This window comes from Plecotus auritus (genome assembly GCF_963455305.1).
Source record: "Plecotus auritus genome assembly, chromosome: 4".
NCBI lineage: Eukaryota > Metazoa > Chordata > Mammalia > Chiroptera > Vespertilionidae > Plecotus > Plecotus auritus.
Window position 1 is genome coordinate 181,292,067 of NC_137775.1, and position 16,917 is coordinate 181,308,983.

Below are 16,917 nucleotides of genomic sequence, written 5' to 3' on the forward strand. Positions count from 1 at the left end.
TCTGAGCATCTAGGTATAAGTAGTCCTATGGAAGAACTATTATGTTCTCTCAGAACTCGGGCGGGGGGGGGGGGGGGGGGGGGAGTCAGGCAAAATGTAGGCTTATCTACAGCAGAGGGTCACCAAACTAGTGAGTAGTTTATCTGATAGGGACTTGTTAACTTGTGTCCTTGTGTGTATTGAAAAAGCTACAGCATTTCTGAGAGTTAAGAGACATATTTTACAGTCCCATCCAATATAAAGAAAGATGTACTGTGCCAATTTCAAAATTTTAAAACAAGATTTGTCTATCATTCAAAATAGTAAATTAAAGACTCAGACTCCTAGCGCTTCTAACTGCAAAAAATAGATTATTCTTCAGGAAGAAACACGAACAGCAATGACCAGTTTTGCTTTGTTTTCACAGACGTGCTCAGCCATCAGAAAAGCTTAATAACTCCCTATTTAGTATGCATTTATGCAGTGATTACATGAACTTTGACCTCTGGAGAGCTGTAGCAATTAGCTTCAGTGTCCAGCATCTTCTCCCGCCATTCCCCACTGGCTTCCTTGGGTCTTCCTTTTTCATCTCAGTAATTCGTGTACCAGGAGAGTGTAAAATTTTAAAGTTGACTTTCCGCCTGAGGTATTTGCTTCGGCACAGTTCAATTCCCCCTCTTCGCCTCCCTCCTGTCTGAACAGCCATTTCAGATGGATATTGGGGCTCTGATTGTCGATATTACTCAAACACAAATGGATTTCAATTCAATCTTGTCCGGTACTTTCGCAAAGAAGATAAACTTGAATGGCCCAAAGAGCTTCATTTCATAGCTTGTGGCATCTGAAATAAATCGGATCCCTTCTGTCGGGCTAATTTAACGTTTTTTAAATATTCAATGTAATTTATTTTAAGTCAAATGAGACCTAGTGGATTGGCAGAAAGCTAACAGGAGGAGGCAGGAGAAGGGCAGCTGGAAGCTCCGCTCCCTCCTCCCCCCAAAAAAGAGCCAGGAAGGGAGATGAAAGTGCTTTAACTTTCTAGTAAACACTGTTTAGCAAAAGAATAATAGGAAAGTTGCCCCTTGCCCAAAGAGGGATGGAACTATAATTGTTGCCTTCAGCAGAGAGCTCAGATAAACCGCTGGGACTCATTCTAAAGTGACCCATCACTGCATTCATCTCTTCTTGAACTTTCGGTGAACCTGAGATTAAACAGGGGTGAGCAGCTAAGCAGTTTGTTGTTAGCAGCCTTTTCAACAACCCTTTCAGACTGAGTAAATATTGATCGGTTTGAATCTGATTGCCCCAGAGGAAAACACCACAGCATCTGAATAGCCTCCAAAAGTAAACTTTCAAAGGTGAAGCTGAGAACAGACTTCGGAGCCATTGCATGATCTCAACACAGCACACAGCCTAGTTTGGGGGCTCCCAGAATTTTGGGAGTACTTTAAATGTGATGTGAGGGAAGAGAGGAAAAAACATTTGAAAACTGGAATTATATATTGCCTTTATCCCAAGTCCCTAACTGAGACTCTTGTCCTTTTTAAATCTATCAATAAAATGTTATTTTCTGTTTTTCCTCTTTTGTCATTTCAGTTACCCTAACTGTCATTTTTCAAGATGCAAACTATGCTCCTCAGAGACCAAAACAGAAAAAGAGAGACCTTGAAATAGGATGTGTTAAGCGCCTTTGATTTAATCGATTGGGACAACTACAAAGATACAAATGTTTTTCTTGTTGAAAGGTATATTAATGTTTCCTAAATGTGTTGCTTATTAACTGATTCATTTCACAACCTAGAAAAGGCTTGGGATGTTTAGCCATAATTTATCGTTCTCTCTCTCTCTCTCTCTCTCTCTCTCTATCTCTCTCTCTCTCTCTCTCTCTTCTACATTAAAACCAGCACCTTAAAGATTGGAATCTCCGGGATTCCAGCCCATTGGGCCCTGCTTTTAGATATTGAAATCTCGGCAGTGGCATGCAAATGACACTTTAACACATTAAAGTATTTGGAAACCAGCCATCTGTTTTGCTGTGTGGCCTTACACTAATAAACAAAAGATACTGTATAAGGGAAGGGGGATGAAAGAAAGGGTTGGCTCACTTTGAAGTTCTCACCCATCCACTTGAATCTTTTAGAAGCAACCTCAGAACCCCGGAGCCGAGGGAGGGCACAGGGTGCCCTTGATATGGCCGAAGCAACTACGCCTGCAAAGGCCAGGCTTCCCCCCTTTGACCGGGAGGAACAGGAAATCTCATAGGTGCTCTAGGAGGCCTGTGAATTTCAAGTTTTTGTAGGATTCCCTCGCCCAGACTCCCAGCCCATCCTTTGTAAAACAGCCTTTGGAGAGGAAGGAAGTCGTATGTCTGTATTTGTTTGTGATGCTGCAAATGTTCTGCTCTACCCTGGGGCTAAATTAAAGCCTCTAAAATTGTGTGAAAGTACAGGAAAATTGGTAAGCAGTCTAGGAGAGCCACTTGGACCTCTTTGATTTGTTGGCCTCCTCTGTTGGAGAAACTCATGTCTTGGCTGGAAGCAACTTGAACAGTGAAAGACTTCAGGCGGCTTCCGTGAGTTATCTTGGAAGAACCTGTTGATCCCAGAGAAGAAAATCACTACTGTTTTCCAGGGTTTTGTGACATGGAGTTAAGAACTGAAGACCCATTACAGCCAAGATGGCTATGAAATCAAATCTTAATGTGATGGGAATGAGATGTATAACTTAGAGGGGATGGTGGGATGTGGAGGGTGGCCGGAAGGGATAGATAGACAAGAAGAAGGGGAGGAGGGCTGTTCAGGGTTTACTGAAAACAGACCACACTCAATTTAAAGGGTGGAATATATTGGAGCGCTGACAATCCAAAAAGAAGGAAGAAGGCTGGGGTGGGGTCCCCATCCTTGAATAGCTTTATACTGGAGCTAATTAAATGTGAATCTCTTAGTTCTTGGTTCACTGATGTGAGGAAAGACTGACTGAAGAGTTTCAGCTTTTAAAGGGGGTTCTGTTTATATATACGTCAACATTCAGTTGGAGGTGAAAAGGTTAGTACTTGACCCAGGAAGTACCCATGTTTGTTTCAAAAATAGATCTGCTTTATAAAATTCTTTACCATTTTTTTTCATTATGAACTTTGATTATAATAAGGGGACTACTGTTATTTTAAAGAAAAATCAACCTATTATAGACATTGGTTAGGTGCAATTACACTCTTAGGGGAAGCTTCAATTACATAGTAGAAAGCACTTTTTTTTTTTTCAAAGAGAAGTCCCACCTCTTTGAAAATGCACACCGTCCTTCTCTCCTTCCCCACACAAAATGACTCAGTTTTGTAAGAACCAACAAACTGTAGCCAAGCCAAATACACGGATCCTTAAGCATACCTGAAACTTGAATATATTTATTACAGACATCTTAAGACCCGTAAACTCTGCTCTGGATCACATCACTCCAGGATCTCAGAGCTGTTCATGATTGTACAGGAAATGGGGAATATTGTAGGCTCACAAAGGATAACTGATAGAACTCAGTGTGGTACTTCAGGGACATCAAAACATTGTGCGACATGCAAAAGACTATTCACGAATCACACAAAATATACATTCATTGTGCCATCCATCACATTAACAATTGAGCTGAAAATACATCATATCCAGCTAAGATAACTGAGGGAGAAGCTGGTTTGACTAATACCTCTAGGTTCCGAATAATCCAGCACAAAGTTTAAATAGAGTGTGGCCAGAGAAACAAGAAGGGGTTGGGGATGGGGAGAGACTTAAGCACAGGCAGCAGGTTTCTGAACCTTGTGGTGTGCAGGCCTTCTTCACTCACTGAAAGAACAAATTGAGGCTACCCTCCGAGGCATCTGATTGAGTGTAAATGAGGGCTTTTATTTTTTAACCTATCGTCACATATAAAATTGTACCAGCTTTAAGAGTTTGCCCACCCTGTTTGAATCACTTACTCTAAACATTTCTAGAAAATCTGTATAAAGATAAATCTCTCAGGACAAAGTATTTACAACCAGCAAACTCACACACGAGAATGAATTAAATTAAAAGGTGAATTCATTGTGTAAACACGCTCATAGTGCATCTCTTCTTCATGAGCTCCTGGACTCTCTCCTTTCTCTTTACCCCACTTTGAGGACAAAGTAGGGGAGATCTGTAAATATACAGATGGATAAAAGATGGGAGGCCTCCCTTTGACATGTTTCTGCTGGCAAAGGAGACAATTCTCCAAAGGGCATCTAAAAGGAACAGTAGGTTCTGTGGAAATCTCCTAAAATTGGGGGTCCTCAGAAAACTGGTGCTGGGACCCCGTCTGCATTAAGAAGTTAACACACACACCCCTCCCTCCCCAATCAAGCATCTAGTCCAGAATTCTCAGTAAACACATTATCCTGCCCAGGAGCGTCTCAGATAGGATCAGAAAGAAAGAGAGAGACTGCAAATGGAAAGGAAGATAAGCTAAGAATGTGCTTTGAGTAATAAGTCCCAGCCCGAAGAGTGAGAAGCCTGGGCCGCGGAGTCTGGGGCTGGGCCGGCCTCAATGGGAGGTAGTCAACGTGTCGGAGGTAGAAGACCCCGGGGAAGGAACGCAGGGCGACGAGCTGGACTTCTCTGAGGACTCCTCGGCCTTCTCCTCGCTTCCCGGCGGGGTGGCGGGAGAGATGGGCAAGAGGCCCTCCTTCTCTCGTTTCTTCTGCTTCATTCGGCGGTTCTGGAACCAGATCTTCACCTGGGTCTCGTTGAGTTGCAGGGACGCGGCGATCTCCACCCTGCGGGCGCGCGTCAGGTACTTGTTGAAGTGGAACTCCTTCTCCAGCTCCGTGAGCTGCTTGGTGGTGAAGTTGGTGCGCACGGCGTTGGGTTGGCCAGCGTAGCCGCACTCCCCAACTTTGCCTGGGCGGGAAGCGACGAGGGAAAAAGGTAAATATGTAACAATCCATACGAGACCCCCTGTAGGTTCCGAGCAATATTCAGGGAAGGGGGAGATCGAGGATTTCTCCACACACACCGGGCTGGGGAGGGTGAGTGATGAGGTGTAAAGTGTTCATCTGAAGCCAACCATTAGTGTGGTCAGACCAGTGATTAATGGAGCCCAGAGATATTACCAGAACAACCCCACGCGCACACACACCTACCCACTTCCTACTTCCAGAATCTCTCAATCTCAGTCCCTGTGGCAACAGTCCCAGAGGCCCCTTTGCCCCAGCACACACCTGGGCAATCCCCCCATGCCCTACAGCACCGGTGGGAAGCCAGACTTTTTAAAAGACAATTTATTAATTGTCCTTGGAAACTAAGCCTACTAACTCCTTCCAGAATCATCACGGAGCATCCGCGGAATGGCAAGACTGACCTGTTTTGGGAGGGTTTCTTTTGACTTTCATCCAGTCAAAGGTCTGCGCTGGAGAAGAGGTCTCTGGTGCAGGGGAGCGACAGGCTTCTTGGTGGCTGGCGTGGAGAGGGGACAGGGAGTTATTATACGTGGCCAGGGCCAGGCTCTGGTGCTCTTGTCCATATGAGTGGTGAATGTACTGAGGCGATCCCACCGCGCCCCCGGCATAACCCTGGTGGTGGTGGTGATGTTGGACCATGGGAGATGAGAGATTTCCAGAGTAAACAGCGGGAGCGCACGAGGGGTACCCCCCACTTACTTCTGCTTCCTGATTTAACGTGTAAGGGCTGTAGGGCGCGCCGAAGTTCTGCGCGCCATAGCTTGGACCACAACTTGAGTGGGAGTAGGACACTCCCAGGTTCCCAGGAGTCTGGTAGGTGGCCGGCTGGGGGTGGTGATGGTGGTGGTGGTGGTGGGGCGAGCTGATCTGCACCCCCCTGCCCACTAGGAAGCGGTCGTCGCCGCCACAGCTGTTGGCACTGACCGCGCACGACTGGAAAGTTGTAATCCCATGGTCTGCGGGATAGGCTCGCGCTGAGCAGGTCCCCGAGTCGCCACCGCTGAGGATGGGGTATTCCAGGAAGGAGCTCATTCTTGCATTGTCCATCTGTCACTGAGTGACCGGGTCCTGCGAAGCCCTAGGTGACCGTGCCAACTTTCTCACTTCCTCCATGGGGCCGGAGAAGAAAAATGATATGAATGTACAGTGCGCAGGAGGGGGGGGGGGGGGCGGGAGGGCGGAGGGCGCTGCGAGGGGCACGTGACTACAGCAGCCAATGGCGGAGCCTCCTGCGAAAGTTTGCTAGCTCCCGCGGTGATGGATCACCGTTTCAGTGGCATTTAAATCCCCGGCGCTCCTCAGTCTGGGTGACGCGCAGTCGCCCCCCCAGGCAGCCCAGGCGGCGGCCGCAGCTGCGGCGGCTGCGAGGGCAGATTCCGAGCGCTGGGGCGAAGGGGAGCAGAGGCTGTCTTCTGCGCGCGCCGGCTCCGCTCGCCCCCCCTCCGGGAGGTGGGGGCTGGGAAGCATCCCCTCCCTCCCCGGGTCAGCCCCCCTCCCCGCCGCGCACAGAAAAAGGAACTGACGAGAGGTGAGAAGGGAAGAGGGCTCCGTGCGCTCTCGGGTGGGGAATCAGTGGGCGGGAGCTCGGGTCGCGCCGAGCAGGAAGGGCAGGATCCCAGCCGGCATCGCAGCCCAAGCTCCCCGGGAGCTGGCACAGCTCTGTCCCTGCTGCGGTGCCTCGGGGCGGTGAGGGGCGCAGAGCGCCCTGGCCTAGGACTGGGCTGGTCCACCAGCTCTCCAGGCGCCAGTGAAGATGAAAGTTCCCAGGGGGCTGACTTGGAGGAACCGGTGGGGGCGGAGGAGACATGGGCAAGAAAAGAAACTTCCCTTCTCCACGAGGGTCTCGGAAGCCCCCGACCTCCACCCCCCTCCCCCACACGGAGCCTCAGTGCCGCGGAGGAGCTTCTGTAATTTGACGCCCCGCAGCCGGGGGAGCCCTCGGAGCTGAGGTGGCCGAAAAAGGCCGGGACTGGCAGGGCTCCCCGCCCGCTCCCCGCCCTCCCTCTCTCCTCGCTCTCCGCCCCTTTCTCCTCCCCACTCCGCTTTGCTCGAGGAGCCCTACGGGACCCGGAGCGGTCGGGCTGCTGGATTTTGAGGGGAAGGAGGCGGGGGAGAGAGATGACGCTAGCAGACGTGGCCTGCGTGGGGGCTGGGCCGTGCGATGCAGGCCATCTGCCGGCCCCGCTGGACCCAGGAGCCTGCGCTTTTGGTGGGGGCCTCAAAGGAGAGACCACAGCTCCCCCAAAGTACGCTGATTCCCCCCCCCGCCCCCCCCTCCGCGAAGTTTCTCGTTTTCTTAGGGAGGAACGTTAGGAGTTTGTAGAGCCTCCTTTATTCAGCACCCCTACCCCCATTCCACAGCATGTCTGCCGTGGAGATGTGAGCTGGCAGGTGGGAGGGGCGGTGGGCAGATGGCCGATGGTGGATAGGACGTTTTCTTCTTCCCCAGCACCACCTCCTCTTCTTTGTAACTGACGGCGTAGTTAGTTCCTTGTGCGAACCTTGGAGTCTTTCCCTAGAGAGACAAGTGCAGATCTGAGCGCCATCCCAGGCCAGGGGTCCTGTTCTCCATCACCCTCATCCCACCCTGATGCTGACGGGTCGTTAATTGCTGTTTACTATTAGGTTTCGTGTCAACCCTTGGCTTCTAAAGAGAAAAGGCCAAGCAGAGGCCGAGAATTGATGCATTCTTAGGCAAAAGAAATCCAGAGAGCATCCAGGAAGCTTTGCAGCCACTGATGTACAGATTTATACTCTGACCATGTTTCCCTCATCAGAGTCCAACAGATAAAAATTATCTGAGGATTGTGTGTGGATGTGGGGATCCCACGCCCCTCTAGCTTCCCCTCCCCGGTTGGGAGAAGGAAGTTTTGTTTAAGGCAGGCACATTTCAAAGGTGTTTGTGAACCTTTCAGGTTTCTGCATTCTGTTCTCCACATATAGAGGTTTCCCCAAAACCTGCACCCCCAGAAGGGAAAACTTGCAGACCTTTGACTATGGACTCCCTTCAGTAGCAAAAAAAAAAAAAAAAAAAAAAAAAAAAAAAAATTTCCCCTAAACATTTGAAAAGGTATTTTATGTGACCTTTGCCCCATCCCCAATCACGGTTAAGAGGGAGCTCAGGCAGGCCAAGTCACTCCCGCCCCCATTTCAGCACCTGGGGACAGTCATCCTGGAGAAGGGAATAGGCCAGGCGGCCCTCCTGGAGGAGGCTTCCTTGGTAGCGCCAAGGCCTCCAGCGCTGGGGAGGGAAGGGCTCCGGTGGGGGAGGAGGAGGCGGGACCTGAGGGGGGTGTGCTGGCATTGCGCGGGTGATCTGCTCTCCCAGCCGAAGCTCGAAGCTCGTGGGTACGTTCTGCCCCTTGGCCTCCTCTCTGCCCCTTTGTTGGCCTCCAAGGCCCCGGGTTTACGCGACCCCCTGGGCCGCACGGCTTGTGCCACAAAGCCATCCCGGCACACAACCGGTCTCCTTCTTGTGCTAGCTCTCTGCTCCACTCCCCTCTCTCCCTCTCTGCGCGGCACTTTTCAGGGCCAGTAGGGGTGGGTGCATTTCTTGGAATCGCAGGCGTGCACTGGCACCAGGGCAGGCACGCGAGCGGGCGACCCACCCGCCTCCGCGCACGGCTCCACGCAGGCCCGGCTCCCGCAGCCGAGCCGGCTCCGCCCCGGCTGGCCGCCCTGCGCGCCGATCTCCCCGGAGCTGCTCACAAAGACAGCCTCCCTGGCCTCGAGCCCGCAGGCTTCCGTAGCTCCGGTCCTTCCCCACCCCCCACAAAATCCTGGGGCTCATTCCGCCGGGTACGAGACCCTCAGTCCTCCCGGCAAGTAGCCAGCGCCCCCGGTCTCGAGCTAAAGTCCCTTTAAACGCCCGGGGAGAGTGGGTGCAAGGCGAGTTGGGTCACTATTTAAATGACCGCCTGCGAGCGGCTAGCACGGCTCCCAGCGCCTCTTTCAGGGCTCCTCCGCCGGGAAGGGAAGGAGCAGACAAAACGCCGCCGAGGCCGCGGGCTGCTCCTGGCATCCGAGGCTCAGCCAAGCCGTTGTTTTAAAAGAGCAATAAAAATGAATTATGACTAAACGCCTTCTAACTTAATGCTTTCGGACGGGGATCCCCGGCAAATACGTAAGAGGATTTTTATTTGTGCATGTGTTCCTGCAATTGATCTCTCTGATGACAATCTCATTCATAGAAAGCGTTTGATTTATGAGCGTAGGACGAATCGCAAACAGCAGAGGCTCAGCCCAGGCCGTTGCCGGCAGCCCCGCGCCGCCGCGCCGCGCCGAAGGCAGGAAACCCGCCGGGGTCCTCACCAGCCTCCGCCGCTCCCGGGATTTAGGAGGCCAAAGGGGTGGGGGAAGGTAGGGAGCAAACCCCGGAGAAAGGTCCCAGTTTCCTCCTAACTTTCACAAGCCTGCGCTAGGAAGAGTCGGGCTCTTAATCAGCCCGCCCCCACACATGTTGCTCAGACGCTGCGTTTTCTCACGGTAAGTAGCCACCGCACAGAGCTCAGGGAGAGAAAAGCGTACGTGGGGAGACACGAGCAGTGGGGGGGCCACAGAACAACCCAGTCACATACCCCAGTTCACATTTTATTGATATTTCATTTAAAGTGCTTGTGCTCTCCCTCTGTCTGGACTAGTTAATTTATAACCTCGGGTGCAGAAACACGGCGTTCTCAATCTCAACTTGCTAACCTGACTTCAAAGCGTTAATGCTCTATTATTTGTCATATAAACAGATTTAAGAATGAAATATTGATTTTTCTGACCCTGAAAAAAATAAAAAGGATCCTCCAATGACTGAACCAGAGGATTGGAAAGAAGCCTTTCTGAAGTGTATTGTCCAGCTAGTGACCATCATTTTTTTTTATATTGTTTTTTTTCTCCCCCCCTCTATCTTTTAGGACTGTTTGCTGGACCCATCAACAGCTGGGAGACTAATCAACCATACTGAAAATGTCCGACATTGGTGGGGGAGGGGCGGAATGTAGCTGTTTGAAACAAATGTGTATAAATAAATGAATTGTTGACCTGGAGATGGGTAGCTTCTTAAAGAAAGTCCACGTCCCTGGAGTTGGGGGTTTCTGTAGGCACTTTATTTCTCCACTTTCAAAAGCCTGGGCTGGGCCCAACTCTGAGGCTTCCCAATCCTGTTTCTATGACCAAGTTAAATCTATGGCTTGAGCCTCTACAATGAAAAAACAAATCCATTCCCCTAAAAAGAAAGAAAGAAAGAAAGAAACACTTCTCAGATGCCCTAACCATTTTCTGGATTTCTTTTCTGATGCTGTCTATTGAAAATTTTGAACATGCCCCCTTAATAAATATATTAAAATTGAAAAAGAAGATGAATTGTGACCAGCATTTTATTTACCAAGTTAGACTAAAAGAAGAAAAAGAAACCATTAGGAGCTTTGAGAAAGAGGGGGAGAAAAAAAAATAAGAAAGCTGCTTATAGCAAAGGAAAATTTATTCTACCAAAAATACGCATGACAATGCATCCTAATGTAATACAAAAATAAAAAGAAAGTGATACAATTGTATGATCACTTTCTTGCAGGCCTCATATATTGCTTTCAGTAAATCACATAGGGGGTTGTTGGATTAGATTTAAAACAAGTAAAACTCCAAAATAACCTGTAAAAGACACCTCTGAAACTGGGTCAGGGGACTCACTAAACAGAAAATCTTCAACATTTAGAGGAGGAAGAGGATAGGTCGAGAAAAAAAATAAGAAATCAACTCTCAGAATAAAAGGCCAAACCACCTGGTCAAAGGGGTTTTTGTTTTGTGATGCTTTGTTTTGCTTTAATGTTTTTAGTAATTCAGATGCTGCAAGTCAATTGTGGTGAGTGTGTCTGTAAAAAAGTCAAAGCTGTCAGCTGAAATATCTACAGGGCTGTCGAGGGAACCTGGCAAACTGGGCGAGACTGCATCTGAAAGCTGCAGGCAGGAATCTGTGGAGAAAACGTTGAAGTCCTGCAAAGAGGGGACCTCGAGGGCCTCGGGACTGTCATTGTTTAGGCCCGAGCCACAGTTCTGGCCCATTGTTGACAAGCAGTTAGGAACAGTGGGTGACTGGTGCTGAAAATGTTTCAGATTTTTCTCATTGCTGGTTAAAGGCGAAACTGGGAAACTTTGGGAGTCGCCATTGTGTCCGTTGGGAGCCTGCTGCTGAGAGAGGGCATTCTGCTGAAAAGTGTAGCCTTCCCTCTCCAGGAGGGCCCCCGAGACGCCGAGGGCTTGCTCGAAGAGCGACTTCTCCTCCTCGTCCTCCTCCACCTTCTCCGAGTCTTCCAGGCTTTTAAACTTCCCCTCGCTGTTTTGGTTCTCCTTGCACTGGGTCTGCCTCTTGTGCTTCATCCTGCGATTCTGAAACCACACTTTCACTTGTCTCTCAGTCAAATCCAGCAGCGCGGCGATTTCCACCCTCCGGGGTCTGCAGAGGTACTTGTTGAAATGAAATTCCTTCTCCAGTTCCAAAAGCTGCGTGTTGGTGTACGCCGTCCTCAGGCGCCGGGAGCCCCCTCCGCTGCCATCGGCGACTTCCAGGGACTCTGCGGAAAGGGAAACCAACGAGAGACACGCGCACGGTTGGAGGCGGAGGGGTCCGAGTGGGGTTAGTCCACTGGAGAATAAATATAGCAGAAAAGATCAACGGCAACAAAATGGCCGCCCCTGGATGCAGCAGAGCTATTGTGCTGCCTTTCCTGGGAGCCCAGCCCGGGGACACCCCATCTCTCCCACCTCCGCCCGATTCCTGCCTGGAGCTCCCCCCAACCTCTCCATCCGGGAGCAAACTTTATATTAGCCACACCACAATTTATAATTAATGCATCAGCTGCTTAGCTGAGCAAGAGCGATCTATCACTCTTCATTACTGTCAAAAAGCCAAACTCTAGGACAACTAGACAAGAGGAGGTCAGTTCCAACTCAAATAAATCATCCCACATTACACAAGTTAGGGAAAGTTCCTCCCCCCTTCTTAAAAATATATGTGTCTCATTGCGGAGCGCAGGGTGCCTTTTCTCTCCATCAAACCCACTCCTGAGCCCACAGAGGAAGGGAAGGCAGCCAAGCATCTCTCCTCCTTCTCTCCCAGCCCACGCTCCCCTCCCCCCAGAACCGCTCCCCGGGCAGCCCCGGAGGGGAGCGGGGTCCCGGGACTTGGGGCCAGGTCTGTGGACTGACCTTTGTGGCCGAGGCAGGCAGGGCCGGCGGCGGCGGCGGCGGCGGCAGTGGCCGAGGCGGGCGGCAGCGCGGTTTTCTTGGCCGCCTTCTTCTCCTTCATCCAGGGGTACTCGGGCGGCTGCAGGGCGCCGGCGGGCCCTGGGCTGCCGCGGCTGCCCGCGGGGCTCGGCTTGGGGCGGCCGCCAGCGCCGTGGCGAGGGTGACTGCCCGGGTTCAGGCTGGGAATGGTCTGCTCAAAAGGAGGAGGAATCAGTGTCGAGTGTGAAAGCGTCGAGGTCTTGATTGATGAACTTTGAAATGTATCAGCGACAGGGGGAAAAGATGTCAGGCACTCAGCGAGCGACGGCTGGCTATTGATAAAACCAATCTCTCGCTCAAATTCGTAATTCATGGCCTTCTCCTTGGAGCCCCCTCGGAGAAAAAGTTCCCTCTTCTGGAGGGGCTTTGGGGGGGCGAGGCCCAGGAAAAAGGCGAGTGCGGAGGGGAAAAAAATCTATCATAGAAGATCGCTGCTGGGGTGTTTTTTTTCTAATTCACTGATTACAGCCGTATGGGGACCGCGCTACTATTAAACTATTGAATTCATGGAGACAAGGTTGAAATTGGACCGAATTGGCTGTCACATGATTGCTTCTGCCCAATGACAATTTGGGCTTTAATCAAAAGAAGCCACTGTCTGTTTGATTGATCCAAAAAAGTCGGGAAGGAACGCCTCATTGGGGGCCAGCGAGGCTTTATTTACACTTTTTTTCTGGGCAAAAATACATATATGTGGGTGTGGGTGGGGATGCCCGGGAGTGCGTGGGGGCGAGGGTGCCTGCCTGCCTTCCGATCCGCAGCGACCTGGTGTGTGCGCCTGGCGATGCGTGTGAGTGTGCGAGTGTGTGCGAGTGTGAGCCGGCTGCTGGCCCGCCGGCGGCCGCCCTCTGCCTCCCCCGCACGCTCCGCGCATTGTTTGGGACTGTCGGGAAGACGCCTCGCACCTCACAAATCATATAAACGCCTCAGTTTGACGCCTGCAGTCATTAACAAAGTAATCCATTAATCTTCAAAGTTTTGACACCCGAGGGCCCCCATCCCAGCCACATAAGTTCTGCTAAGGCAGGAGGAAGGAGCAGAGGGAGAGGAGAGGAGAGAAGAGGAGAGGAGAGGAGAGGAGAGGAGAGGAGAGGAGAGGAGAGGAGAGGAGAGAGAGAGAGAGAGAGAGAGAGAGAGAGAGAGAGAGAGAGAGAGAGAGAGAGATTCATTTTGGGGTCTCCCTCTTTTATTTCCCTTTTACTCCTCCGCCTTTTCCCAAACCGTTTCCTGGATCTCAGAACTGATCTCCTCTCTGCCCTAGTCTTCCTTCCTCTCTTTCCTTCTTTTCCTCTTCCCCCCTTCCCCCTCCTCTCCCCCTCCCTCTCTCTCCTCTGTCCACTTCTCCTCTCCCCCCACCCTCGCAGGCCCTCGCCCCCCTCCCAAAGCCCAGCTCGGAGTCCCGCGCCCCCAGACCCGACCCGGCCCATTGTTAGCTGGCTTTTCCACGGCTGCTTTGCGTCTGGCTCCAGAGGGAAGCGGAAAACGGGAGCTGCTCTCCGAGCTTCCTGCGCCATCAACTTTTCAGGAGTGGCTCGAGAGATAGATGCATGTGCCAAGCGAGACAACAACCCCAGGTCCATGTGTTCAAATCCCTGTAGCCAGGGCGGCGGCCAGCCAGAGACAGGCTGCCCCGAGCAGCGCAGAGCAGCGCCGAGCAGCGCAGTCGTGCGGCTCCTGGCATTCTGGGTTTCATACCCATAGGGCTCGGGTGCGGTGAGTATTTCCAGGAAGTCTGCTGGAAGTTAGCAGCAGGGAGGGAGAAGGCAATTGTTTCTTTCCTTTCTTTCTCTCTTTCTCTTTCTTTCTTTCTTTCTTTCTTTCTTTCTTTCTTTCTTTCTTTCTTCCTTTCTTCCTTCCTTTTCCTTTTCCTTCCCTTCTTCTCCTTGTAGCTCTGATTGGGAGCTTGTTGGTTCAGAAGTAGTGAGTGCTCTAGCAGCCCGAATTGTCTCCCGCTCCTTGGCCACCAGGGATGTTTGCACTCGGGTTCTGTTGTGGGAAACAGCACCGCAGGTGAGACAGGGCGACCCATGGAGGAATTACACAGGTTCTCTTTCTCTGTTCATTCTCTCTCCTTTTCCCCCCCCAATTCGGAGATGTGAGACTGAGCGCATCTTGGACTGTGCTGGAGGGTTCAAAAGACAACACCTTTAGGTACCAAACAATAACTTTTTAGAAATCCACCAAGCCAGAAAGAAGGGAGGGGGCTGAGAGAGAAATTTGAGGGTATCTCTTTTTCCCCAAACCCTGAGGAGGAGGATCCGCCTTTGCTTCCTTTGAAATGGACCAAGTGATCAGACTCCCCCAGGCCAGCAGGCACCAGTGGCAGGAAAATAAATCATTCTGATGGCTGGGGAGAGAGAGGTTGGCGGGAGAGAAAGCCCTATGTAGAAAACAAGCAAGGCCGAGGATTCCATCTCTGAGGCCGGCATCAAAGGGGGTTTGGGTTGGAAATTGATATAAAGTGCCCTCCATCGCTGACTAGCCCAGAGCATTGCCTTACAGATAGAGATGCTATTTTGGAAAATGTGAGGTTTTTCAGTTTTCTTGCTTTTATTCCAAACAAAGCTCTGAAGGAAGTCTGGGTGCGATCAATCTTGCTCACCAAAAGCCTTGACAGCTTCTGGCCCTTAAGAACACATTTCAGCTTCGAGCTCTTTCCAAGATCAAATGTGGCCCAGCAAAGAGGAGAGCAGGAAACGCAAGTAAACAAGGAAAACTGGTCTTTTAAAAGATATTTTCTGGCAGCGGAAAGAGTTATAAGGCTGCTTTTAGGAAAGTGCTTTTCGGACTCTGAGGTGGCAGCTTTTGGCATTTGCTTTTACCAGAAAATATTGAGGACCTAAGGGGAGGGGGAGCTCCAAGAGGGAGCGTAGCTGCTCCCACATCACCGAGCCTTTGTCAGGGGCTGCGTGGGTGAGAGGTTTCTGCAGCCTCAGCGGCCTTAATTCAAATACCATCTGGAAGAAAACCCTTTTCTCTGACCATTCAACACAGGAATCTTCTCCACATCTATTACTTTAACTCAGGAGATATTTTAATAAGGATTTATTTTTAATATCTAGGAAGCTAAGGGGGAGATCGATATTTTTCTTTGAAAGCCACAATGAATGTCTCTGGCAAGATGTGGGAAATCATATTGGAGACTCATTTAAAAATCTCTGCCCTGGGGGAAGGAGGAAGCCTCCAAACCAGTCCTCCCTCAGCTAAAGAGTAGATTTTAGAAATGGGTTCCAGTGGTGGTATCTCAGAACACTATTCCTCTCTGAGGATCTCTCTCTCTCTCTCTCTCTCTCTCTCTCCTCCCTCCCTCCTTCCCTTCCTCCCTCCCTCCCCCTCTCCTCTTCACACTGTTCCTTATTTTCCCAGGTAATTTTAATTTTATGCACTTCTCTTAAATTATTACTTAAAAGAGGACTCGTGCAGCTGTTCATCCTGCTTAGTTTAGATATGAACAACCAGAAGGGCAGAAGCTCCAGTCCTCACAAAGACTGCTTTTCCAGCCTCCATGTTTCTGAGACTTGCCATATTTCAGCAGGGAGGTAGGCATGAGGTGGGGTGCTAATCCACTTCTTCCATAAACTCTTTAGAAAGTGTATATATCTTCAGGAACCCCAGGACAGATGTGGGGAAAGCACCTCTGGCTGTGAGAGAAACACCCAGATCTTTACAGCTGCCCAGGTTTGCATCTTCCGAACCCTTTTCTTTTTCTTAAAAACCGTGAGGACGTTTCCTCAAAGCGGCTCCTGCAGGCCTGCAGGTACCCAGCAGTGGCTCCAGTGCCTGTCTCTACAGACCATCTGAGTGAGCTTCTCAGGGGGAAGATAGAGGCCAGAAGATGGATATTTTGGATTGCAAACAAAATGGCGACATTTCCCACCTCTGCCTCAGAAACATAGAATCCAAGGAGAAGGGGGATTTATTTCTCACAGCAGATGCTCCTGATCCCCAGACGCAGGTGGTTCCTCGCTTCCAGCTCTGAGGTGGGATGCTGATGGGGATGCAGTTTGAGGTTTGCACTTTCTGAATTTGGTTCCTTCTCTGAGCAGTTCTTTAATCTGAAGATGAAAACGCTTCCCTTTCCTGCGCCTGTCTCTGCCTTGGCCAGCCAGCCAGTAGGCAGCCCAGGAATAGAAATGTAATGTTTAGCTCCTGTAGCATCAAATGAAAGAAGTACTTAAAAATGCATTTTTATTAGAAAGATATTAATCTCTTTTCTCTCTCCCCCTCCCCCTGAGGCCATTAAAAAAAAAAAAAAAGCGGGGAGGGAAGGAGAGGAAATAAATCCAGAGAATGCCAAATCCGAAATTCCGAGAGGAAGCCGATGCTGGGGCTCCAGTAGTCCAGGGAAGGGCTCGGCCCTTCTGGTGATGGAGACTTGGGTGACCCTCTCGGTCTCTTCCGAGCCGCCTCGCTCCCAATGGCAAATTTGGAAGTGCTTCTTTCCTCCCTCCGGCCGGAAAATGGGCCGTGAAGCATCCGTGGAGAGTCCGGTTGCCCCCCGAAAGTGCTCGGCATCCTCTGTGGCTGGCGATTTCCCAGGTTAAGGCGTTAGCTGGTCCGCTTTGACGGAGGATGGTCGTGGACAGGAAGACAGCCCGCCTGGTCCCTGGCGGCGCTGCCCGACACCTGTGCGCCCCCCGCCGCGCCCGGGTCGGCTGCCTTTGTTTCTCCCGCACCCGGCTCTCCGCAGCCCCAGCGCCCGCCGC

At 50.8% G+C, this 16,917-nt stretch overlaps 2 protein-coding genes and 1 long non-coding RNA gene across 4 annotated transcripts; 1 reads left to right on the forward strand and 2 right to left on the reverse strand.

The window, feature by feature from the left end:
- Positions 1-3,466: 3,466 nt before the first annotated feature.
- On the reverse strand, positions 3,467-6,222 carry HOXA1 (homeobox A1; the record flags this gene model as incomplete). Of its 2 annotated transcripts, none has more annotated exons than XM_080664480.1 (2): positions 3,467-4,883; positions 5,344-6,222. In XM_080664480.1, the coding sequence occupies 2 exons, from the start codon at positions 5,987-5,989 to the stop codon at positions 4,528-4,530; spliced, it is 1,002 nt and encodes a 333-aa protein (XP_080520606.1). The 2 variants fall into 2 exon arrangements, with proteins under 2 accessions (XP_080520606.1, XP_080520607.1); XM_080664481.1 differs by lacking the exon at positions 3,467-4,883 and having other exon boundaries at positions 5,379-5,438; positions 5,642-5,989.
- On the forward strand, positions 6,207-9,978 carry LOC308246324. Its single transcript, XR_013960398.1, has 2 exons — positions 6,207-6,470; positions 9,847-9,978. It is a non-coding gene; the product is annotated as an uncharacterized lncRNA (long non-coding RNA).
- Positions 9,979-10,118: 140 nt separating this feature from the next.
- Positions 10,119-13,207, reverse strand: HOXA2 (homeobox A2). Its single transcript, XM_080664479.1, has 2 exons — positions 12,134-13,207; positions 10,119-11,499 (listed from the first exon to the last, which is right to left on the reverse strand). The coding sequence occupies exons 1-2, from the start codon at positions 12,522-12,524 to the stop codon at positions 10,760-10,762; spliced, it is 1,131 nt and encodes a 376-aa protein (XP_080520605.1). The 5' UTR covers positions 12,525-13,207; the 3' UTR covers positions 10,119-10,759.
- Between the last annotated feature and the right edge of the window lie 3,710 nt (positions 13,208-16,917).